The sequence below is a fragment of the Ovis aries genome, chromosome 5, assembly GCF_016772045.2.
Source record: "Ovis aries strain OAR_USU_Benz2616 breed Rambouillet chromosome 5, ARS-UI_Ramb_v3.0, whole genome shotgun sequence".
Classification (NCBI taxonomy): Eukaryota; Metazoa; Chordata; class Mammalia; order Artiodactyla; family Bovidae; genus Ovis; species Ovis aries.
In genome coordinates, this window is record NC_056058.1 from 91,671,816 (window position 1) to 91,696,929 (window position 25,114).

Consider the following 25,114-nt stretch of genomic DNA (forward strand, 5'->3'; position numbering starts at 1 on the left):
CATAGTTTAAAGCCCCAAATTTAACCCTTAATTTGATAATACCTGAGGCTTTTGCAAGAAATATGATGGCTGTCTTGTATATTTCTGGAGCAGTAACTGCCTTTTATATTTTGGTTTATTTTTAATGCTAATTACAAAACTCAAAAATAAACATTTAAATATATTTAACAAGTATATATGGAGAAGGCAATGGCACCCCACTCCAGTACTCTTGCCTGGAAAATCCCATGGACGGAGGAGCCTGGTAGGCTGCAGTCCATGAGGTAGCTAAGAGTCGGACACGACTGAGTGACTTCACTTTCACTTCTCACTTTCATGCATTGGAGAAGGAAATGGAAACCCACTCCAGTGTTCTTGCCTGGAGAATCCCAGAGATGGGGGAGCCTGGTGGGCTGCCGTCCACAGGGTTGCACAGAGTCAGACACGACTGAAGTGACTTAGCAGCAGCAGCAGCAACAGCAACAAGTATATAAACTGAAATTAAAGCCTTTGAATAAGACCTGTTAACATAGAAGTAGACCACTTTCAGCATTGTAGATATTTGGATATTGAGATCAAAATGGGAACCTGGTCCCTGGATAAGAGAACTTACTACTAAATTTTTCTTCACTTTTGAATAACACAGTAAGGTTCCATAAAAGATACTTTCAGAAACTAATACAATGAGATTCTCTAAGAGATAGTTTCAGAATCATCACTTGGGTTAAAATTTGTTCTCTCTGTATTTTAGCTCTGGATTTGATTTTAATATTTGCATTGGTTTGACCATTGCCTATGACAGAGCAAGTTGTATAGTTGGTACTGAATAAAAATAACACAGAGCAGAGTCACTTAAAGAATCTTTCATTTCAGATTATCCTAGTGCATAGGTTCACAATTAATTTGGAATCCCGACAGCATCTATCAGTTTGAATGTGTGGAACAGTACCAAAATGAACAAGTACCACATTCTTTGTATAAATGGAAAAATCTTATGTATTTCTTATAAATTACCACAGTTAGTGGTGATAATAGTAGTTTGGATAATGAATGACTTTCAATAAATTTACTCACTAAAAGATCCTGAGGAATATATAGTTTTATATATATATAATGTTCATGTGACTACTGTATATCACAGTCCAAATAGGTGTTAGAATGACATCCAGGCTCTTAAGATATCTTAAAATATTTACATGTTTACAGATCTCTCAAAACCAAATCAGGTTAAGCAGCTTTAAAAAGGCAGAATTGGGGAGAAGGGGAAAGAAGTGGTTAAAATTCTATTAGTCACAGCCTCTTGCTTCCAGTCTGTGAGTGTGGTAGTTTCTGAAAGCAGTGACGATTCCTCCGAATATCACTTTCATGCCTCAACATAGTTCTTAATTCCTCCAGCAGCATCACTGGATACTTACCCCTCCAGAAGTATTGGGTTTTATTTAACAACAGTCGAGGTTTCAGGAAAAGCGTGTTTTGTTTTTCCTTCCCCAAGCCAAACCAGAGTTTCTTTAAGTATCACTTATATGAGAACAAACACATAATCTTCCATCATTCCTCTCTCAACACCAAAAAGAAGTACTGATTATTCTTAGAAAAGATTATTTTTTATTTAATGCAGTGAATAGTCAACATTACCAGTGAACCAAACATCTGAAATTTGATAGAATGAAACAGAGAAATCAGTCATCTGTTAATGGTTACTATCCACATCTGAGGTGGTAGAATATCAGGGTTGTAGACTTGAGTAGACAATGTCAGCACACAAAAGTTACTTCAAACAGATTATACTATCAGTAAACTTTCTAGAATAACATCAGCTTCATGGAGAATAATGTCTTAGCAACAAATAATGATGGTATGCGGACGTAAGCATGTCATTATAAACATGATGCACTAAATAGCACATACTGAGGTCAAGGCCTTTCTGTAGAAAGGGAATTTAACATTCTTTTAAGCATAGTGTAATAAACAGATCAAAATGGTTCTATCATAAGAAATAGTATTTAACAACATAGCTTTAAAATAAAAATGCTTTAAAAATCAACTTTGGGATTAAATTTATTTTTAAAGTATCTTCTTTTAGAATGAAATATATTTCTTGCTCTAGCTTTTCTGCATTTTTCCAGCATAACCCTCACCTTCACCCTATCCCAGTCCATTATTAATAAAGTAGTACAAAACACCTGTCTGCAGCAATTTAAACCAAGCTTAGTCCCCTACCAAGTCAGGGAAGTAAGACATCCTCACCAAGTTTTCACTCTAGAGGTATACTCCCTTGATAGATCAGGAAGTTAGGTATAAAAACTACATGAGAGTCTTGGGAATGCAGTTTTTAAGTATAGATTCTATGGTAATAGTGAAACATTTTTAAAGGCAAACTTTCCCCTCCCCATAAGCAGTTTATTTTACAAAATAGGTTTTCATGCATTCTCATTTTCAGGAATGATTATTTTTTTCTAAAAATGAATGTAATGAGACACTGGCATATCACTTAGTACACTGCATTCTCCTCTACATTAAAATTCATACTAATAACAAAAATCATAAATGCATTAAAACATTTCAATAACCTAATGAGAAAGTACATACATTTTTTTTCTGTGAAATACTTGAGTATTAAATATTTTTAAATGCACAGAGGCATAATCTGACATCAAAGCAATGTGAATTTAATTTGCTAGATTTTTGACAACTGAACTGGGTTGCTAGTTTGTTGACTTGGTACAAATTAATAGTGGTTGGTATAAAAATCCTTATAGGCAATCATTTATAAACATGGCAGTATTTTTTGTATCATCTTGTAGACATTTTAAAGTTTTAGATGGAATGATAGAAGATTTGGAAATTTTCTTTGTAGGATATCAGTGTATGGAAAATTCTCTTGTTGAGGTGACTATACTTTCATTCATTAGCTTAAAATCAGCCTAGTCATAGCTAAATAATGTGCACAGGAATGAATATCAGGATCTGAACCTATGTAAGTTGAAATGCATCTGTTCCATTATTTAAGTTCTGGGATTCCCTCCCTCCCTTTTGAAATGTATAAAACATAGAAAACTGTAATGGATTATTTTTCAGGTAAAAAATAGTCACATTAAAAAAAAACTTTAAATTCAAATTGACATTTACATTTTATGTAGATTTAATCAGAGCACAGCTGAGCATTTAATCTAATATTCTAGTTTTTCCACTTGTAATTAGAGAAGTATGTATCTCCCAATGTTAACCATTCTTACATTTGTTGTTCCAGTGTTATATTATTATCCAGAGCTAGCAAGGCTTTCAGGCAGCAATAGCTAAACCTTTATCAAATTGTTTCTGTACAATGGAAGTATATTTTCAAAGACATACGCCTTTGTACACTATTTACAAATTCTCTCAATCATGATAAAAAGGCAAAATAAATAAAAAACAGAAAGAAAGGAAGTGCTGCTGAGGCTGAAGTCTTTTTCTTTTATCCTCCCACACAGATGCTGGTCTCCCCAGTGCTGGGAGCTGGCTAGCCAAGATTGTTTTTCTTCCTTTTACATGGGCTATGAGAAGGATCTGGTTTCAGTTCTTGGTATTGCACCTGTTTAAACAGAGTTCAGAGAAAGGCTGGTCAGGTGGCCACTTTCTGGCAAAGGAAGGAAAAGCAAAGGAATTGAGAGACTGTGCTTGGGGGAAAAGTGCTCACTCTGGAAGCTGTACGAGACCTGCAGCTGGGATGCAGAAAACAACGGAAAGACAGGGCAAGAGTCAAGGGAAATCTCACCAGAAACTAGACGAGAGCCCTGATAGGAACTTTGCTGACAGGCCAGGATCTCCACTACCCATACACATGTGAACCATCTCCATCTATTTTGCAGGGCCGAATAATGGTTCTTTGCAATTTATTATGTGCTTGTTTAATATAAGCTTCATCTCCATCCAGCCCACCTTCGGGTCAGATACCAAATCAAAGACTCAGCAGAAGCAAAGGAAAAAGGTACTGTTGCAACCCAGCTTCAATAGTTTGAATAAAAACATTTCTCATTTTACTCTGAAAATATTAAATGATTAATGGGCACTAGTTAACCTCAAAGGATTAAGATATGCCCCCATTTTAAAAACTCAGTTACTTTTGTATGGCTGAGTCAATCTGCTGTGCACCATAAACTATCACAACGTTGTTAATTGTCTGTATTCCAATGTAAAATAAAAAGTTTTAGAAAAAAATCAGTTACTGTCCCCCCCACCCCTTTATTTATCTCTAAAATAGCCATCTTTAAAACTCACCTAATTCATGCAGTTTATTTAGGGAAGTGTTTTTCTCACTGTCTGCTGCCACACTTTGCTTTCATCATCTAGTATTCCTAATTCCTCCTTCAGGTAATGGTGACTTCCCTTCACAAACTCCAGCTGAATCTTCCTTGGAGGACTGCTCTCCCTCCCTGACACCCGGTAGGTTCTGTATGCAATGCTCTCTCTATAAGTTTCTTGTTGGATAACACCTCAACTGGACTAATCCCTGAGTGGCAAAATCTTCTACAGGCTTTATTAACTTTACCTGGCTCTTCTAAGACCTTCAAAATTAAATGGATATGAACGTGAAAACCCAGTGCCATACTACATTAAAAATGATACAGGATTAAGAAATATTGGAGGTTTATCTCCAGACCATTGCAGTAAAATCACGTGAATATTTTGGTTTCCCAGTGCATATAAAAGTTCTGTTTATGATGTATAGAAGTCTATTAAGTATGCAATAGCATTACATCTATAAAAGCAATACCTTAATTTAAAAGTGTTTCATTGCTAAAAAAAAAAAAAAAAATGCTAACCATCATCTGAACCTTCAGTAAGCATTAATCTTTTTACAACAGTAACATCAATGATTACAGGCCACCATAACAAATACAATAATGAAAAAATTTGAAACATTTCAAGAATTACCAAAATGTGACACACAGACCCACAGTGAGCAAATACTGTTGGAAAAATGGTACCAATGGACTTGCTCAATACAGGGTGGCCACAGACCTTCAATTAGTAAAAAAGCAAATATTTTCTGAAGCCCAATAAAATGAATTATGCCTACAATAATAGTTAATAAAATCTACATACCACTTGCACATCTGAAGGGACTCTGGAAAGGAAATCGAGTAGTTCATTGTTATCAATTGCATACGGATTCCGAAGCTTTTTTGTAAATTTATTGATTCCTGAAAAAGTGACAGATCAGATATTACTGAAACCTATACAGTTTGGAGTCTGAAGGTACATTTCTGGCAAAAAAGTATTGTTGGTGATTTGAAGATCTAGGTTAAGCTGCCTTGATTTTCAGCCTTGACTGACTGAACCAGAAAACCGAGTCTTCTCCCTCCCTTTTCTCCCTTCCTTCCACCTTCCAACTCAATGGCTGCTCTGTTTTTCTCTTTGTGCTTCAGTGGCTTCTTCCCAGCAGGAAAGGCTTTCTGTTTGGGAAACAAAGGGCACAAGCAGTGACCTATCTTGTCTTTCCCCTCAAATACTTGGAAGCTTTGTTGTAGTTTTTCATCTATGATAAAACTTATCTACCCTACATTTTGGATTGGGATTAAGGCAAGAAATCTGACTTACTGGTTCCCCATTTTCAACAGAGACACTTTTGGTGGTTTGTTTGTTTGTTTTTTCCCAGTGGTGGGGAAGTGTTCCTGTTATGCAAATAAATGTTCAAAAATGCATGACCTGGTATTTTGTTTTTTTAATTTTAAACTGACCTGGAATTAGAAAAGGTTTACCACCAGCTTTTTAAAAAAAAACATAAAAAGCTTTGAAGATGGCGACGCATAAGCATCATAAACCCACCAACAGGGGATTTCTAGCTGCATATGGAGCTGCCTCTGCGAATAACCTGAAAACTGGCTGAGTGCTGTCTACACACCAACAACAAGAGAAGGCCCACACTGAAGCAGGTAGGAGAGGCAGGGGCACAGTCTCACCATAAACTCCACTCCTAGCCTGACAACCCATGGTCAGGAGGGAGCTCTCTCTGAGGAGTGAGGGTTTGAACCTCCACGTCAGGCTTCCTTGACTCTTAAGAATTGTACCTAGAGGGAGAAGCCCCCAAAACATCAAGCTTTTTTTCCTTCTAGTTTTGAGAAATAATTGACATATATCACTGTATAAGTTTTAAGGTGTACAACATGATGGTCTCATGTACACATAGAGTGAAATGATTATCCCAATAGGTTTAGTTCATATCCATCATCTCATATGTTGATAGATAACAGAATTTTTCTCTTTTTCTATAAGTTGGGGGGAGTGGTCTTTTGCTTTTTTCCCTCCCAATTTCACATATAAATGAAATCATATAGTTGTTTTTGTCTGACTTATTTCATTCAGCATAATGGCTTCAAATCCATTCATGCTGTCACAGATGGTAGGATTTCCTCGTCTTTTTATGGCTGAATAATATTTCATCATATACCGCTTCTTCATTCATCCGCCAGTAGATACTTAAGTTGTTTCCATGAATCAGTTATTGTAAATAATGCTTCTGTGAACATGGGGTTGTAGATATCTTTTGGGGTTGGTCTTTGTGTTGCCCTTGGATAAATTCCCAGAAGTGTAATTCCTGGATCATATGGTAGTTCTATGTTTTTATTTTTAAGGCATCTCCATACTGTTTTCTGTAGTAGCTGTACCACTTTACATTCCCACCAACAGTGTATAAGGGTTCCCTTTTCTCTTCTTTTTAATAATGGCCATTCTAACAGCTATGAGATGCTATCTCATTGTGGTTTTAATTTGCATTTCCCTAGTGGCTAGGGTTATTGAGCATCTTTTCATGGACCTGCTGGCCATTCATACATATCTTTGGGAATATGTTTGTTCAGGTCCTTTGTCCATTTTTATGATGATTATTTTGCTCTTGGGTTATATGGGGCCTTTATTGGATATTAGCCCCTTATTATACATACGGTTTGCTAGTATTTTTTTTCCCATTCTGTAGATTGTCTTTTCACTTTGTTGATGGTTTCTTTTGCAATGCAGAGGCTTTTTGGCTTTATAGAGTCCCACTTGTTTGTTTTTAATTTTGTTGATTGTACTTTAGATGTGATTTGCAAAAACTGTTACCAAGATCCATGTCAGGGAACTTCTTAAAAAATGTTTTCTGCCAGAAGTTTCATTGTTTTAGGTCTTACAGTCCATTTCAAGTTATTATTTTTGATTAGTGTAACATAGGAGTCAAGTTTAATTTTTTACATGTGATTGTCCAGTTTTCCCAGCCCCATCTATTGAAAGGACTGTCTTTTCTCATTGAGTATTCTTGGCTCCCTGGTTAGATATATGCTTGGGGTTTTTCTGGGCTCTCAGTTTTTGTCTCAAAACACATAGCTTTGAAAACCAACTTGCATGTTCAGACTTACCCTCTCCAGGACCCAGCATGTAAATAGCTGATCCAGGGGCAACCAGACCTTTTGTGGGAAAGGATCATTGCTTGCCTCCAAGCTCTGAATGGAAGTCATTCAGTGAAGACATCTGATGTGAAACATTCAGGAGCCTGCCTACTTGGGGGATAGAGACTGGCAGCCATCTTTTTTCTTTTCTTTCCTGGCAGGAACCATCTCTCCCCAGCTACCTCACTCCAGCCAGTTGGTACCGTCTTCATGCCCACCCTCTGCCATGCTCCAGAGCACCAGCATCTCCTTGAGGGGAGCTGTCACACATCTGGTGCCCGAGGTTTAATGTCTATGAGGCAGTTCAGGATGGCAGCCTAGGATCATGAATTCACCTCTTGGAGACAATCTTACCATAACCCCAGGCCCAGTGCAGCTACCCACCATCAGGAGGAAGCTCACAAACCCAGAGCTTCTCTCAGAGTAGCCAAGAGAGAAGTAGCTTTTGTATACCATGTAAGGCACCTCAGCTTTTAAGACCTTCTCCTGAGAGATGAACCCTCAAGGCACCTGGCTTTCAAAACCAATAGGCTTGCAGCCATGGGACCCAGAAGCCTGTAGTGAAAGGAAAATGGCTCCTAAAGAGCTCATGAGTACTCACTCATCGCAGGACCCAGCACAGAAGCGCAACTCTCTGAAAGATGCCCAGGTTCAGTGTGAAGAAAGTCCATCAACTAATCTTTAGGTGTTGGCCAGAGAGGCAGGGACCTGCTGGGATACTCTCTGGGGATGGAAGCTGGTGAGTCCCATCTCTGAGCTCTGCCTGCACTGCACTTCAGAACACCAGTATCTCCTGGAGGGGAACTTTTACATCTGTCTGGTGTCCTGGGTTTTGTGGCTGCTACCCAGGGGGATACCCCTTGAGTGTTTGTTTGGCTCTGGAGGCTATGGGACTTATATTCCTGGGTCTGTGGAACTGTGACATTTGGAGAGACAGTTCTTGGCAGACAACCACTCCCAGGGAACCAGACAGCAGACTGAGACACACTCCCAGCCTTTCTAAGAATGGGGCTATTTGCTTGTCCGGGAGCTTTGGCCTGAGTGGCAGGATTACTGTCTGGCTCGCTTAGAGGAGCCTATGGAAGGGCTGTCAGGAGACAGTGGAGGCTGGAGGATGCAGTCGTTGCCTTCTCCAGCCGGCCAGCATCTCCCAGAGCCTTGTCTGGTGCCCCAGTGTTTGCAACTGCTCTCAGGAGGCACCCCTACATTGCCTAGTTCTGGTGGCCAGAGGGCCTGATGTTTGCAGGTTATAAAGGACTGTGACCAATGGAGAAAAGAGTTCTGACACCCTCAGGGCACAGCAAAAAGTATAGACCAAGGAGCTTAGTCTCTCTGTGAAACAGGCCTGTAAGCTTATGGCTGCAGCCTGAGGGGCAGGCTTCTAATTAAACACACATCTAAGAGCTGACTGTGAACCCTTCCAGACACCTCAGAGGGCATTCTTACACATGTCTGGTGCCCCAGTTTTTGCAGCTGCCACCCAGGGGATACCCCTCAACCACCTGACTCTGGAGGTCAGGGGAGCTGGTGTGCCTGGTTCCGCTAGAACTGTAACACTCAAGAGACAGGTCTCAGCAAGCTGCCCCCACCAGGGCACTGCACAAACAGGAGACTGAAATGCACCCCCAGTGTTTCTATGAAAGACTCCTACATGCTTGTTCTGGAGCTTTGGCCTGAGGCACCACTTTCAGCTTTGGTACACATCTGAAGGCCTGTGGAGGGACTCTCAGGGAGCAGAGGCCAGGGGGTGCTGTCATTGCCAGTCTCCCTCACCACAGCTCATCAGTTATCTCCCAGAAAGGAGCTTACAAACTCACCCAAAGCCCCAATTTTTGTGCCTGTCACCCAGGGGACACCTCCAGATCCTCTGGCAGCCAACTGGGCCTATATTTGCAGCCCCACTGTATGTATTTGCTTTAAAAGCTGCAGCCCAAAGGGCTGACTTTCAGTGAGCCTGAGTCTAGGTGCTGACTGAGTGCCTCCTGTTCAAGACACCCACAGATCTTGGCACATCCTCAACTACTGAGAGCTAAGGCAAAGTTGGATAATAAGGTTCATCTTCTACACAAGACCGCTACTTCCAGGCTGGGAGAGGTGGCTCTTTCATCTAACGTATAGGACCCTACATAGAGATTCAAGCAAAATGAGGGACATGTTTCAAACGGAAGAACAGGATAAACCTCAGGGGGAAAAGTCCTTAATGAAACAGATGTTATTTACCTGATAAGGAGTTCAAAGTCATGCTCATAAATATGTTCACCAAATTCAGAATAGTATGGATGAACACAGTGAGAACGTCAATGAAGAAATAACAGATGAAGTACCAAATAGAAGACACAGAGCTGAAGCATAAAATAATACACTAGAGGGATTCAACAGCAAGCTAGATGAAAAAGAATACAGAGGATCAGTGAAACATACTAACATTTGCACTATAGGGAGTCATAGACAAGGAGAGAAAAGAGGGCAGGAAATGTATTTTAAGAAATAATGGCTGACAACTTCCCTAATCTGGGGAAGGAAACACGTACAGATCCAGGAAGCCTGGGGAGTTCCAAATAAGAGAAACCCAAAGAGACCCCCATCAAGCCATATAATTAAAATATGAAAAGTTAAAGACAGGTATAATGAAAGCATCAAGAGACTTAACAACTTGTCATATACAAGAGAATCTCCAGAAGACTGGCAGATTTTTGAGGAGAAACTTCACAGACCTGAAAGGAAAAGAAAAAAACTTCCAAACAAGAATACTCAGTTAAGCTATCCTTCAGAACTGAAAAATTGTTTTCCGGACAAGCAAAAGCCAAGAGTTTATCATCACTAAACTGGCCTTATGACAGATGTCAAAGAGATTTCTTTCAGCCAAAAAACTGCTATAAGTAGCAAGAAAACACATGAACGTGCAAATGTCACTAATAAAGGTAAATACATAATAAAATGTAGTGGATTAATCATTTATAAAACTATTATGATGATTAAACAACAAATATAGTAAAATTATAATAGTTAAAGTATACACAGCATACTAATTTAAAGAAGGTAAAATGTAACATATGAAACATGGGAAACAATAAAAATCTAGAACTTTCAAATGCATTCAAACTTAAGTTTTTATAAGTAAGCCTCACAGTAATCGTATAGCAAAAGCCGACAGTAGATATCCAGAGCAATAATTACTTTAAATGAACTAAATTTTCCAATCCAAATACATAGAGTGGCTGAGTGAATTAAAAAAAAACAAGCCTCTTCTATATGCTGCCTTTGAGAGATGAAGTCAGATGTGAGGACACATGAGACTAAACGTCAAGGGATGAAAAAAATATTCCATGCAAATGGAAATCCAAAGAAAGCAAGGGAAGCTATAACTTACATAAGACAGACTTTAAAACAATCCAAATTGGAAAGGAAGAAGTAAAACTGTCGCTGTTTGCAGATGACATGGCTTTATATATAGAAAATCTAAAACACTCCATCAAAAAACTCTAAGAACTAATAAATGAATTCAGTAAAGTTTCAGGATACAAAAGCAATGTATAAAATACTATTGCATTTCTATATACTACAGTGTACTACCAGAGAAATTAATAACAAATTTAATCAAGAAAGTCAAAGACCTGTACACTGAAAATTGCAGGACACTGATGAAAGAAACTGAAGACCAAACAAATAAATGAGAAAGTATTCCCTGCTCAAGGATTATAAGAGTTAATATTGTTAAATGTCCGTACTACCCATAGCCATCTACAACTTCAGTACAATTCTTTTCAAAATTCCAGTGGCATATTTTAATAGAAACAATCCCACAATTTGTATGGAACCACAAAAGTCCCCCAAATTGCCAAAGCAATACTAAAAAAGAATAAATCTGGAGCTATCACACTCCCTGCTTTCAAACTATATTACAGACCTCTTATAACTAAACAGTATGGTATTGGCATAAAAACATGACATGGATCAGTGGAACAAGATAGCCCAGAAATAAACACATGCATATATGGTCAATTGTTTACAACAAAGGAGCCAAGGATATACAATGGGGACAGTCTCCTCAATAAATTGATGTTGGGAAAATTGGATTGGCACAGCAAAAGAATGAAGCTGGACTACTATACCATTTATAAAAATTATTCAAAATGACTGAAACCTGAATGAGAGACCTGAAACCATGAAACTCCTAGGAGAAAACATAGGTGGTAACAGAATAAACAAGTGGGACTGCATCAAGTTAAAAAGCCCAGCAAAGGAAGCCAACAAAATGAAAAGGAACCTACAGAATGGGAGAAAATATTTGCAAATCCTATATCTGATAAGGGAGTAATAGGCAAAATACATTAAAAACATACACAGCTGAATAGTCAAAAACTACAAACCAATTAAAAACTAGGCAAAGGATATGAATAGATGTTTTACCAAAGAAGACAGATGGCGAACAGGTACATGAGATGCTCAATATTACCAATCATTAGGAAAAGCAAAATACAAACCACAATGAGATCCCACTTCACACCTATCAGAATGACTGTATCATCAAAAAGACAATAAATAAAAATTGTTGATGAAAATCTGGAGAAAAGGGAACCTTTGTGCACTGTTGGAAGAAATGTAAACTGGTGCAACCACTATGGAAAATACTTCGGCCACCTGATACAAAGAGCTGACTAATTGGAAAAGACCCTGATGCTGGGAAACATTGAAGGTAGGAGGAGAAGGGGATGATAAAGGACTAGATGGTTGGATGGCATCATGGACTCAGTGGACATGAGTTTGAGCAAACTCTGGGAGATGGTGAAGGACAGGGAGGCCTGGTGTGCTGCTGTCCATGGGGTCCCTAGAGTTGGACAGGACTGAGCGACTGAACAACAGCTGTGGAATAAAGTATGGAGGTTCCTCGAAAAATCAAAATAGAACTACTACTATAATCCTGTAATCTTACTTCTGGGTATCTATCTGAAGAAAACAAAAACACTAATTTAAAAATACATGTGCACCCCCATGTTCATTCAGCATTATTTATAATAGCCAAGACAGAGAACAACCTAAGTGTCTGTTCATGCGTGAACGGATAAAGCTGTGGTGTACATACGCACAATGGAAGATTATTGAGCCATTAAAAAAAATAATAAATGGCAATTTGAAATCTTGCCATTTGTGATAACAAGGATTGACCTCAAGGGCATTCACTATGCTAAGTGAAATAAGTCAGACAAAGACAAATACTGCAAGATCCCACTTACATGTGGAATCCTTAAAATACAAACAAAAACAAAGCTCATAGATACAGGAAACAGACTTATGGTTACAGAGGTGGGCAAGTGGGAAGTGGGTGAGGGAGTCAATAGGTACAAATTTCCCGTTATAAAACGTCACAGGAGGCTTCCCTGGTGGTCTAGTGGTAAAGAGTCCACCTGCCAATGCAGGAGATGTGGGTTCGATCCCTGATCCAGGAAGGTCTCATATGCTGCAGAGCAACTAAGCCCGAGCACCACAACTATTGAGCCTGTTCTCTAGAGCCCGCGCTCTGCAACTAGAGATTGGCCCCCACCTGCCACAACTCGAGAAAAGCCCGCACAGCCCCAAAGTTCCAGCACAGCACAAGAAAGAATTTTTAAACGTCAAGGGAATATAACATCCAGCATGGCGACTATAGTTAATGATGCTGCAATACACATTGGAAGGTTGCTAGGAGAGTAGATCTTCATCACACGGAAAAAAGTGTTTTCATTTCTCTATCTCTGGCACTGAAATTTTTAGAAGCCAATTTTCCTTTTAAATTACAAGAAATTTAAATTTAATGCTTGCAAAAGATGCTTCTGTGATTGACTGACTTGGATCACTTCTTGGATTAGAACGGCCAAGACCCATTAAAATGAGGCATATCTACCCAAGCTAAATTATCCAACAGTGAACCCTTTGCACTACCTGAAGAGCAAATATGGATGAGGAGCAGATACAGGTGAATTTGGAGCTAGTATACAAAAAAAAACCTTGATGAGGTAGAAATGTCAAAATAATGTATAAAACTAGAGTTATCTGTTCTTCATATTCTATGGTATAATGCAGAATTTCAATTGGATCAGTCTACTGTGTTAAATTTATATGGGACTTAATAAATTACCAAGCATATTCACATAAACGTAAACAAAGAGCTTTTTGTGAAATCAACAGACTGGGTCACAAACCAGAGCATCTGGGCTCTTCTTCAGGGATTTCGGCAGAATAAGCTAATGCAATTATGATTTGGTCTCTGTCTCCCCATGTGAGACCCATGTCTTAAATTTTTGTTTAATATTTCAGCAATCACCTACCACTAAAGGAATACTGTTCTTTGTTTTATTTTATTTGATGAAACAAGAGACCCAAACACATTCTCTGAGAATTACGTTTAAGACAGCTTGCCAGTGAGGCCACCCCAGGTTATACAACCAGATGTCTGCTGTGGGCTCCACTTTCTGACAGCCTGGGGAAAAGAAACCAGAAGTTCCCCACCTATCGCAACTGAGATGGCAGGTCTGACCTGGGTAGGTTAGAGGTAATAAACTGCCACACCTAATGCCCTACCCTAATGCCTTCAATAAAACAGCATCTGTTTTAAATATCAGAGGAAGGAATGAAAGAACATACAATCCGGTCCCAAGAACATAGGGAAATACCTCTTCCCTTGGATAATGAAAGCACTCTCCTGTTTCTTTAGATTATAGGAATTAAGACAAGAAAACCTAATCACCCTTCCCTTCACCCTCCACTCCCTACCCAAGATGTAAAGGTAATGATGGTGATAAAAAGGGCAAGAGGCTTGCTCAAGATATGACAAGACAGCCAAAAAGAAGAGTGAGATTCAAGGATTTTAAGACAGGGGGCCCTGGAGACATCAGACCCTTTTCCATTTTATTCCAGCATATTTCTTTAAAAGCCTTGATAGGAAAAAATCAAAACTTTCCTTTTCATCTTTATGCTTTCAGTGTAAGTCCCATGTTTTCTGAAGTTAAAACCCATTTGGCTCTCTGCATTTTGTATAAGTTTAGTAATCTCGGGTATATACAGGCCAGGGGCAAGTAGAGCATTCTACTCCTACCCAGTCTCATTTATATATATGTATCTCATTAATGTAGTTTTATACGTTTATCAATCTGAGACTGAAAATTGAGTTTTCCAATCAAAAGAATTTTGTTGGCTGAGGAAAACAAACTCCAAACTATGAAGAGTGCTGTAAGTACCACCTTAAATAGAGTCTAAAGTGAAGTCTCTCAGTGGTGTCTGACTCTTTGCAACCCCATGGACTGTAGCCCACCAGGATGCTCCGTCATGGGATTCTCCAGGCAAGAATACTGGAGTGGGTTGCCATTTCCTTCTCCAGGGGATCTTCCTGCCCCAGGGATCGAACCCAGGTCTCCCGCATTGCAGGCAGACACTTTACCATCTGAGCCACCAGGGAAGCCCTGAATAGAGTCTAGGTACGTAGGAACTGTCAGCATGCAGCATAATTGCATTAAAAATTAGGACAGCCCCTTCCCAGATAGCACCTTGAAAGTGGGTTTTTACAGAAGCATTCTTGTTGGGTACACACAGAGCAGAAGTTTTTGTTCCCGAGCAGCCTTCCGATGCCAAAGACCCTCTTCCTGTTTCCTAGGGGTGACCTCTTAAACATGCAGCCGTATATAGGACCATGTTTACGGACACTTCCACAAGATAAATTACCACAGCACAGAAGCATATTGTCCTAAATGCACCATATAGATCGCAATGCCTCTGTTTACGTGTAAGTGCTGAAAATAAATCAGAGTGGTATCTAGACAAAGCTACACTTTGATGTATGGAGAATCTGCACCACTACATGTTTATAGTATGATGGAGCCTATGGTGCCAGATAAGAGAAATGCATTTTGCAGGTAGACCTAAATCTTCAGACTGTTGTGATTTTAAGCTGACCTGTCTCTTTTCATCATAGAATAGCTTCATGACCATAAATATAGGGAGCTACTGACAGTATAACTCATCCCTTAAAAATAGTTTGTTCTTAGCAGCTCTGACAGTTTTTTTTTTTTTAAAGAGGCTTTACTTACCCCAGACAAGGACAATGTATCTCAGCGGAATGAAGTACAGGATGACTGTGAACGCACAGAGGGCTACAATGGCCAGCCAGCTTAAGAATGGGACGGTCCAGTTGAAAGTACTGAATGAGAAATCAACACATCAGCAATCTGAGCACTTCACACATTTCTCAAAGATGAAAACGAATGTGATTCAAACTCTGGACTGCAGATCTAGTAAAGACTTATTTCTTTGGGGAAGAGATGCCAATGGTTGTGGGCTTTCCTGAATATAGGACCCAGGTAAGGGTTATTGACACCAACCCCCTCCACGTTGGCTGAGGTGACTTCAGGGTATAAAGTCATCGTACTACTTGGGTGACTTCTCAGGGTTTAAAAATCTTTTTCTACTTCTAAAACTAGTACTCAATCTTGTTTTCTCCAACTTCTGATAGAGGAGAATGCCCCTACCATTCTTTCTTCTGTGAACTCTCACATAGGTTTACCCACAGTGGAAATAAAATATTGCCAGCAATTGTCTGTAGACCTAAATCTTAACACTGTTGTGGAAATCCTCAGAACTTCAGAAACCCTTAGAAAAATACTTTCCACTTCAGCTATGTTTCAGATGGAACTAGAAGTCAGCAAGGGGAAATTTTGTAAAAACTTTGTTCCCATCATTGCCCTCCTCCCAGCAGTACATAGATAATTAGGAAGTAAAGTCAACACATTATCTGCTGTTCTCCCTGCATTGTTTCAGCAAAGGAGAACATGGCACATTTGAAGACTACAAAGGAAGTTTAAGCTGGAAAAGGGTGGGCTTTTGATAATGTAGAGGGTTAGAGCCAGAGATGGAAGCAAGACTGAGTATTGACAGGGATAAAACATCAGAACAAAGAACAAAAGTGGCATCAACGAACAGAAGGAGAAGTTACAAAATAGTACCAAGAAGATGGGAAAGACTTCAATGGGACAAAAAGAAAGGAAAAATCATGACAGAAGGCAAACAGAACATGGAAAGAATAGATATTTTCAGGCTTTTTGTGTAGAACATCCGTAGTAAGTCTGATAGTTTTTAAGAGAGTGTGACAAAATTATAAACAGACTCACTGCGTGGAGCCTTCGAGGTCAGGTATATGAACCGTGTCTCCATTTACAGGCATACTACTGCCTCAGTGCTCAGCCTCCAAGGAGGAACTAACGTATGTTTGAGTGACTCTTCAGCATAATTTAATGAAAACAACCAAAATAAGTAGCAAATCTGTGTTCAAAGCCTAGATTCTGTTATGTGACTTCAGGTGGTCGACCTCTTTGAGCATCAGCTTTCCTGGTATAAAATGAAGACAGCTTTTCTTGTATCCAGAAAGACTGGTAGTGATGGCAGTATGTTTACATGAATCAAGGTGATATTATTTAGAGCCATTAAGCTCTAGAAGTACTGTTCAGCACTTCTTAGCAGTGAGAAGGGCCCCAAAGACACTTGGAGAAAATATTGAAATTGTGCATGATATGGATAACTGTCAGTGTTTATTTCTTCTAATTTCCTAGTAATGGATGCTCTGTTCACTTGGACTGGGTTTTTCCAGAGAAGTCTGTAGTCCAATAAAGGATGTTTGTCACGAGATTTTCTCATGTACTACCCTTCAGCCTAATACGTATTCCTAATACAGAGTTATTCCTTAACTCTGTGGCATATGACTTGCTTTTTGTCTTTCTCTAGGTCACATCTCCTAATATTTTTTTCCCCCAATAAAAAAGCCACAGTTGGATCCAACCAGGTTGTCTTATTTTTAGTAACTCTTGGGGTCTGGCTTTTCTGTTGCGTTTTTTTATGTCCTATGGCCAGAGTGAGCGTCCTGTAATTGCCACCAGGTAAAGGAGCATGCCTTCCTTCCTCACTGACACCTGTAGTCCCCTTGCTTCTGCCCGCTGTGGAGAGAACAGAAGGCTGAGGGTCTGTGTGCTCTCCTGTGGTTGAGCTCAGAGCCATCCGTCACACCATCCTCACGTGGAAAACCCTCCTCCTGGGCAGCCTCACTGAAGTGCTCCCTGTGTTCTTATTCCTCTTGGAAGGATAAATGGCAACGAACACCAGTGTAGCTAATGTCAGAGGAAAAAAAGACCACCCTTTTTATTTCCACAGTGTATCATGGAATCTAAATCTAGAATGTGATCCTATACCATTCCCCCCCAACCACCCCCCCCCAAGAGATGCTATTGAAGAAAGTTCTGGGAGGATTATTTCATAACAAGATGTAATTATGGAGACTTCCATTTTGTACTTAAAGATCGCATCTAAATCTGGTTTCTAGATAGATCCATTCTATCCAATGTGACTCCAGGGGAGTTTGTCTCATTTTAGTAGTCCAAAGATGATTATGCATAAGAGAGGGTTCCTACAAGACTCACTAGATACTATGCTATGTTCTTGTACCTCAGCCTATACCTCTATCTCTGTCTACCCCTTAGAAAGTTCGAGCAAATCCAGTTTTCCCCAAGGTTGATCTACAACCACGACCTGGTTATTTCCTTCAACTGGCCATAGTCTCTTCCAGTACCTGTCTGAGGTCTCCTAACCCCCAGAGTTACAAAGAAGCCTCGCCCCTTCAGGCACTCACAGTCCTGACCTCAGAGCTGACCCGGGGTCTTCTGCTATAAATGAGATATTCCTATTAGATAATCCACACACTGTACCTCAGGAAAGGGACAACACCCAGTAGGGAAATGCCCCATTTAGGACTTTACACTCTGCTTCTGCAGATAGGTTGTGGAGAACAAGGAAACATTTCTTAGAGATGGAAATAACACGAAGAAGAAAGATGTGGAAATCAATCTTTAGAAGTCTGATACTGAATGTTGCTTAAAAGTCCCATTTGGGAGTCAGAGGGAGGCTGTTGTGTCTAATGTGAGAAAGTGGAAACTCAGCACCTATGCATATGTGGAAATGTATTAAAAATTATACAAAATAAAATGCATTATGCCTTGAAACATGAAAGGTACCAAATGAACGACCCACACCTTTAGTTTAAATAATTTACTCCTTTCAATTTCTGTGTATGCCCAAGCATCCAAGTCTGCTGCACACTTTTGGTTATGAATAATAAACAATGAATAGAGATATGAAACTAGAAACATATAGGCTTATCCAGGTATAAAGCACCCCTTCTTGAACAGACCGTTTAGAAATCAATATGCAGGCCTATTTTCATGTAGTTTAGTGGCATGAGCCCTTAGTATACTTTTTACTGGTTATTAATTATAAATCTACCTTACCATGTTTATAATCAGTTGTTTTAAAATATAAGTATATAAGATAAAGTAAAATGCAAATTATGTTTCTTAATTTTACTTTTGTTCTCCTTGAATCTCTAATTCTTAACTTTTAAATTATAAAAATTGTTTATTTTCTAAATGACAAAGTATTAGTTTATTTCATCTATAATTATGATCTCAGCTAGTTAGAATTGAAAGAATATTTTCCAGGGTGCTATTTATAATATTTTTTTAATTAAACTTTATTGATGAAACTAACTTGACCAATAATAAAATGCAGGTGTGTCTTGATTACCTGAAATCCTCATTTAACTCTTTTTTTTTTTTTCCTATTGCAATTTCATATTCTAAGAACAAAGTCTCGCTGTGAAAATGTGCTAAAATTTAGGACGGTGTTATTTTTTTCAAAGCTACAAGTATGACTTCTTTCCAACCAATATGTTCTAAATTTCAAGGAGGAAATTGACAGAACTTTCATAAAACCAAAGACTGGCAGAAACAAAGTAAATAATGATGAAACTGAGCAATAGATCACCCAGACGGAGTGTCCCCTGCCAGAAAGAATGTGGCATTTCACCCTCTGAGAAACAAATGGACACTGTCCCCCAGAAAGCCAGGGCTCGCATGTCAGCATCACTCACTTCTTTATCCTTTCGCCAAAGGAAGCCACTTCATCTAGGATGTTCTGGACACTGATACATACCTCCTGGATGGCATAAATTTTATTTATAAATCCCTTTTTTTCACTGTCCTAAAACACAATAAAAAAGAGAGATTCTATGTGAGTAAAGGTATCTATATCCTTCAGGGCTTGAATTCTTTTCATTGTCAACACGTACATTCTTAAATGAACTTCATTTTTCCATGGATATAAGTGGATGCGTGCAGCCCATGAAAATTTTAGATAAGGGAGGTGGACCAGGAAGAGCACTCAGCGTTGTAGACCTGTGTCAGGGTACAGGTGGCTGCAAAGCACAAGACTCAGATTCTGTGGCTCTTGCCCTGCTGAACAGAAACATTTCAGCAGGCGGACAGAAGCGTGAAGTGGTAAGAGGGAGATCAGGTCTCAGAATGACCAAATCTGGAATCTCTGCTGACCCTGGGCCCACCATGACACGATACTCAGCAGACCCAGGTTTCTGGCCTGCCACCCACAGACCTAACTTTGGTCTTGGCTCCAGGTTATTTTAATAGCAGGGAATGCTGGGTGTAAATAAGAAGACCTGTGAGCAATGAAAATTGCACACTCAAAAAATGTGTTTTTTTTTAATTAAAAATAATAAAATCAACTGAAATCCAGTAAGTGGACAATTCTAGACAGCGCCTTAGGGACAGCAAAATACATAGCCTGGTCCCTGCTTAAGAATAGAGCTTCCACTTCATGCTCTATTAGTCAGGGTTCTAACTAAACATTTTCCCCCTATTTGTATTTAATTCTTCCTTTTAATACTTGTGTTGGCCCTAAGCTGTGTGCTCCAGCGAATGGGTGATTAGTCAGGGTTCTAACTAAACATTTTCCCTCTATTTGTATTTAATTCCTCATCTTAAAACTTGTGCTGGACGTAGGCAAAGCTGGTGTGTGCTCCAGCAAATGGGTGCGGATTCAGCATAAAGCACCCAAAGAGTGGTGTGAACCTAGGGGGTAATGTGCACGTTTTGTAATTTTAGACCCAGCGGAAGAAATAATGGTCGCCTTTCATGATAGAAAATTCTGCTTAGTAGCCTGGCACCAAAGGCACTTGCCTAGGCTGTTTGATGGAGACCATCCAACCCATGACTCCATTTCTCCATGCCAGCTTGAATCTCTGTGGAAATGTAGATCCAATTTCATTACTTTTAACTTCTTCTGAACACTTGCACACTGCCAGAACACTTGAGACCTCATGTGGCAGTCAGTGCTTGCTGGAAGCAGCCAGGAAACCAGAATAATAATGTCGTCATGTTGCACATTTACATACTGACTTTCATTTTAGCAGAGTCTAAAGCACTTTGCACTGTGAACACTTGGCTGGGGCTGGCATCCTGCCACCTTGGAAAGTGAGGGCAAGTGAATGACAGGTGTGTGGGCAGCCTCCAAGGACAACAGGGTACAGTGGGACTGGGGATGTGGATGCCAGTTTTATAACATGATCTTTAGATACCAGTTACTTAGAGCCTTCACTTTAAATTTAATTCCCACAGGAGATACTGCCTACATGATTCATCTCACTTATGCCAAACGGACTGTCAGGCAATGAGGTAGATGAAATGCTTGAGGCTCAAAGTTTAGAGAACAATGACACACTCTTGGAGTCCCCACTGTCTTCAAAAGTTGCCCTTCACTTGTCATTACAAACACGGGTACATCAATTTCTGGTCTTTTTTCCCCCTCCCCAGGAATAAAACAAAATGCATTCATTTCAACTATGCAATTGTACATTTTAGAATAAAATGGACAATCAGTGGCTCCTTGTTCCTTTTATAATTGCAGAATTGGTCTGCTCTAATAATCTCCACGGCCTTCAGTGTTCTCCATCAAGCACCAGCTAAGTTCATTTACATCTATGAAGTAATGTGTTCTTACAAAATATTTTTCTACATCCAGAATAAATCAAGTTGAAGATGAAGCATGCTGGTTATACAATGAAAGTTTGCTGAGAATAAACTCTAACCAGTCTGAAATTATGAGGTGAAGAATATTTCTTTCACAATAGCAATAAAATGTATAAGGTACTTAGCCATACCTTAATAAGAAATGCACAGAATCTTTATTAAGAAATTAGAGATAATAAATTTCTGCAATGGAACACTAAATATTAAAAGAATGTATTCTTTTAGTTGAACATAAAGGTTTAATTTTGCAATTTCAAGCAAATCCTAATGTGTTTGGTGTAAAGTAAAATGGGGAGAATTTGATGAAGTATTTTTAAAATTTGTTTGGAAGAGTACTTATAGCTAAGCAATGTTTGCAGAAGAGAAATAATGAGAAAGCATTTATTGTACCAGATATTTAAGTAATTAAAATATGAAAGATAAGCATTAAAAGAGGAATCGTATGATAAAGCACCATCATAAATCTATCATAAAGAAGAAAATATTATGTTACTGGGTAATTGCTTTAACTATTTGGGGAAAATTATATTAAATCATGCCTTAATAGATTCTCAAGCATATTTGAGATAGCTCAAATCTACCTCAGCATCTGTCTCAAACTAAAGTATCCCAAATATACATTAAATTAATTTAAAAGAAAATAACTAAAAAAGAATTATAAAAGCAGAAGAAAAGATAGGTAAGTTATTTACTGACCTTGGAATAGGAAAGAACTTTCTAAACATACAAGCAGTAAAGAAAATCACAAAGAAAAATAATTAGTAGCAATAGTTACATAAAATCTTACATCAAAAGTTATAAATTTAAAAGGCTAAGTGGGAAAAAAATTTGAAAAATATGACAAATGAAGGGATGGGATTTCCAGTATATTCAACAAACATCTGAAGCAGTTTTCATGGCAGTTTTTTTTTTATAGTAACAAAAACAAAAATCATTAACATGTTGGGTATATAACTATGTTAATACAAATGATAGACTATTAGGAAATCACAAAATACTGCTTATAAGAGTGAAAATACTTATGATCTACTAGAAATTTAAAAGAATGGGAAGTAAATGTGATATACAGCATAATCCTAACATTTTTGAAATGGGTAGGATGGAAAATGATGAAGGGAATATGTCAAAATATTAAAGGTAAAATGGATATTTGCCTTCCTCATGCCTTCCTATAATATTCAAATTCTTTGCAATCAATATATTTTACTTTTATAACCAGAATAGTTCCCCGATTTTCTATAACATCACTATAAAAGTAATAGGGATAGAAGGCATAAATGAATCAGCACTCACTGGACATGATTTTATACAGTTGATGTGTTTTTTCCTTAATTTATTTTTTTGTATTCTAAATTATTTTTAGAAAGAAGTAGAATGTAAACAGACACTCATTAAGCACCATAAAGTGCTCTTCACGTAGCTCATTCAGTCCTCACCACCACCCTACAATGTATTTTTCCCTACTTTACAGAAGAGAAAACAGGCTCACGGAAAATGACAGCACTTGGAATTAGGACTACAACTAGCCAACTCGAAGTCTATTCTCTGCATGATATACTGTGACCTTCTCATTCTACCCAAGATTTCAGTTCCCACACAGGATCCCTGTGAGGATAAACAAGAAGAAAAGACTTGCAAAGATTTGGAAACTTATTATTGTAAACACCATGATCAGCAAGAAAATGAAATCTAGAATCTTGATTCAAAAATGGAAATTGGAAGGTTGTTAGAAACCACCAGATTTAACATTAATAATGTAGTGTGCAAATATAAAATATGAGCCCTTCATTAATAAGATGTGTCATTTTAGGCATCTACAAAGACTATTTTTAGTAGATACTTTAAATCCAAGTACTAATGTTGAGTATTGGCTAAAGAATTTTTAAAAATCTCCTCATTTAAAATTTCTTTCTTCTGCATACCCATCCTTGTCACCCCTCACCACCAAAATTCAAAATAAAAAAGTCTGGAGTGTTGGCAAATTTTGAAAAGGAAATGCTTTGGGATAAAATTTTTTATTTTAAAATCTTTCATCAAATTCTATATTCCTCCACTGAGGTCTCCAACCAATGAAGTAATTACTCTTTATATACAGTATATGACCCAAAACTGCAATGGGTAATGGAATTGCTCTGTGTTTCTTTCCAATATTTCACACTTTTTTCATTAATGTTCAGTACTTTATTAGTAGAGAATAAATTGATACTTCTCTTTTATTGTCATTTTTACTTTCCTTTATAAACCAGCCTGAATGGAAAAAATATCATAGGGTACTGAATCATTGAAAAGCTTGGAAATGACACTGTTGTTTCCTTTTTTTGTTAATGCATTATTAAGGTTTCTTTTCAAGATGTAAAAAGAAACTTACCTGTAAAATAGAACTATAACTGTAAATCTGAAAACATGTGAGATGTATATTATACAAGTTTTTTTCTAAATTCCATATGATTTTTAAAATTTAGTTATTTTCAATAGTCCACAAAATATCAATAACTGCACACCTGAAATACAGTGACTCATATTCACCTATTTTACTATCACGTATCCCATTAGAAAATGAACTGGATTTTTCCAAATAACTCTCTGGTCCCTAGCTGTGAGATATTGAGGAAACTCAAGACCTAAGGAATCAGTATGTGCTGCCAGTCACAGATTCTGTTCCAAAAGAGAACAGGAAGCCAAGGTAATGGGTGTCAGGGGATGTGTGTTCTGTGGGGGTGGGTTCCTTGTGCACCCAGCTGCATCTTGCCACAGTCACTCACACCAAAGAGGTCACTGTCAGTCCTGTTCACGTCAGAGAAAACTAATCTGTTGGACACCTGTGCTGTGTTCAACATAGCAGGCATGTAGAATGTGTTGCTCAAAATATTGATGTTATAAAATTCAACTTATTTCACTTTCTAGGGTGAGAGCTTGTCTTAAGAGTGTAAGAGGGGAGTGCTATGAAGTCTCATATCAGGATGAGCACAAAACAGAACTGTCCTAGGAAACCAGAGCATATGTTCACTTTATGATCTTCTGGAGGAGGCATGCAGATTTTGGTTTTCCTTTAAAGTCCTGCTAGGTAACCTCACAAAAGGTGAGCAGTAAGACTTCTATTTTCTATGATACATAATCGTGATAGTTTACTGTTGACTACAGCTCTTCTGTGAGCAAACATAGCACCAAGTATACAACTGTGTTTGGAATATGTTTACGTTTCACGTGATTTATTTTTTATGCTAAAGATGGTTTTAGTGCACAGCTGTTTTAGTTCACTCAGTAAAATGCCCTGCAAAACTGACTTCCTCTCAGATCTGTACTTCTAACCTATGGAAATGTTAGACATGAGGTATAGGTTGAATAAAGGCACATAAGGTGGCAAAATGTTTTCTTTGTGGCAATATTCCTTCTTTTTTTCAGGCATAGAAACCTACCTTGCAGCCTTAAATCTAGAATACTGAAATTCTCAGCGAAATCAACAACTCAGGAACTCTTGACTACTGAATCTCACCTCAGTGTCTTATTCAGTTTTTATGATATCAAATCTTACCCAGGTTACTGGGTGCTGTGGCTCTTTTTCCAATTATTCGCCTTGAAAATAGGAACCCTCCACTGAAATATTAAAAGTGTCCCAGGTATGGTTAAGGTCAAGAAGACAGATGGGGGGGCCTTCCCTGGTAAAGAATCCTGCCAATGCAGGAGAAACGGGTTTGATCCGTGATCCGAGAAGATCCCACATGTTGTGGAGCAACTAAGCCGACGCACCACAGCTGCTGAGAGTGTGCTCTAGAGCCCAGGAGCCGCAAATACTGAAGCCCAAGGCCTGGAGACCATGCTCTGCAGCAGGGGAAGCCACCA

The 25,114-nt window shown here is 38.5% G+C and overlaps 1 protein-coding gene across 19 annotated transcripts in view; it reads right to left on the reverse strand.

Annotated features, from left to right (window-relative positions):
• Nucleotides 1–1,564: 1,564 nt before the first annotated feature.
• The window catches only part of MCTP1 (multiple C2 and transmembrane domain containing 1), a 556,599-nt gene continuing 533,049 nt past the window's right edge, over nt 1,565–25,114 (reverse strand). For 13 of the 19 annotated variants that reach the window (XM_042250767.2, XM_042250765.2, XM_042250766.2 and 10 more), the window contains 4 exons: nt 19,324–19,433; nt 15,443–15,552; nt 5,065–5,162; nt 1,565–3,550 (listed from right to left, as the gene is read on the reverse strand). In XM_042250767.2, the coding sequence (XP_042106701.1) occupies nt 3,479–3,550; nt 5,065–5,162; nt 15,443–15,552; nt 19,324–19,433 (390 nt within the window). In that variant the 3' untranslated portion in view covers nt 1,565–3,478. Of the gene's footprint in view, nt 3,551–5,064; nt 5,163–15,442; nt 15,553–19,323; nt 19,434–21,970; nt 21,992–25,114 lie in introns of all 19 variants that reach the window. The other 6 variants (XM_060416015.1, XM_060416013.1, XM_060416014.1 and 3 more) reach the window with 2 other exon arrangements.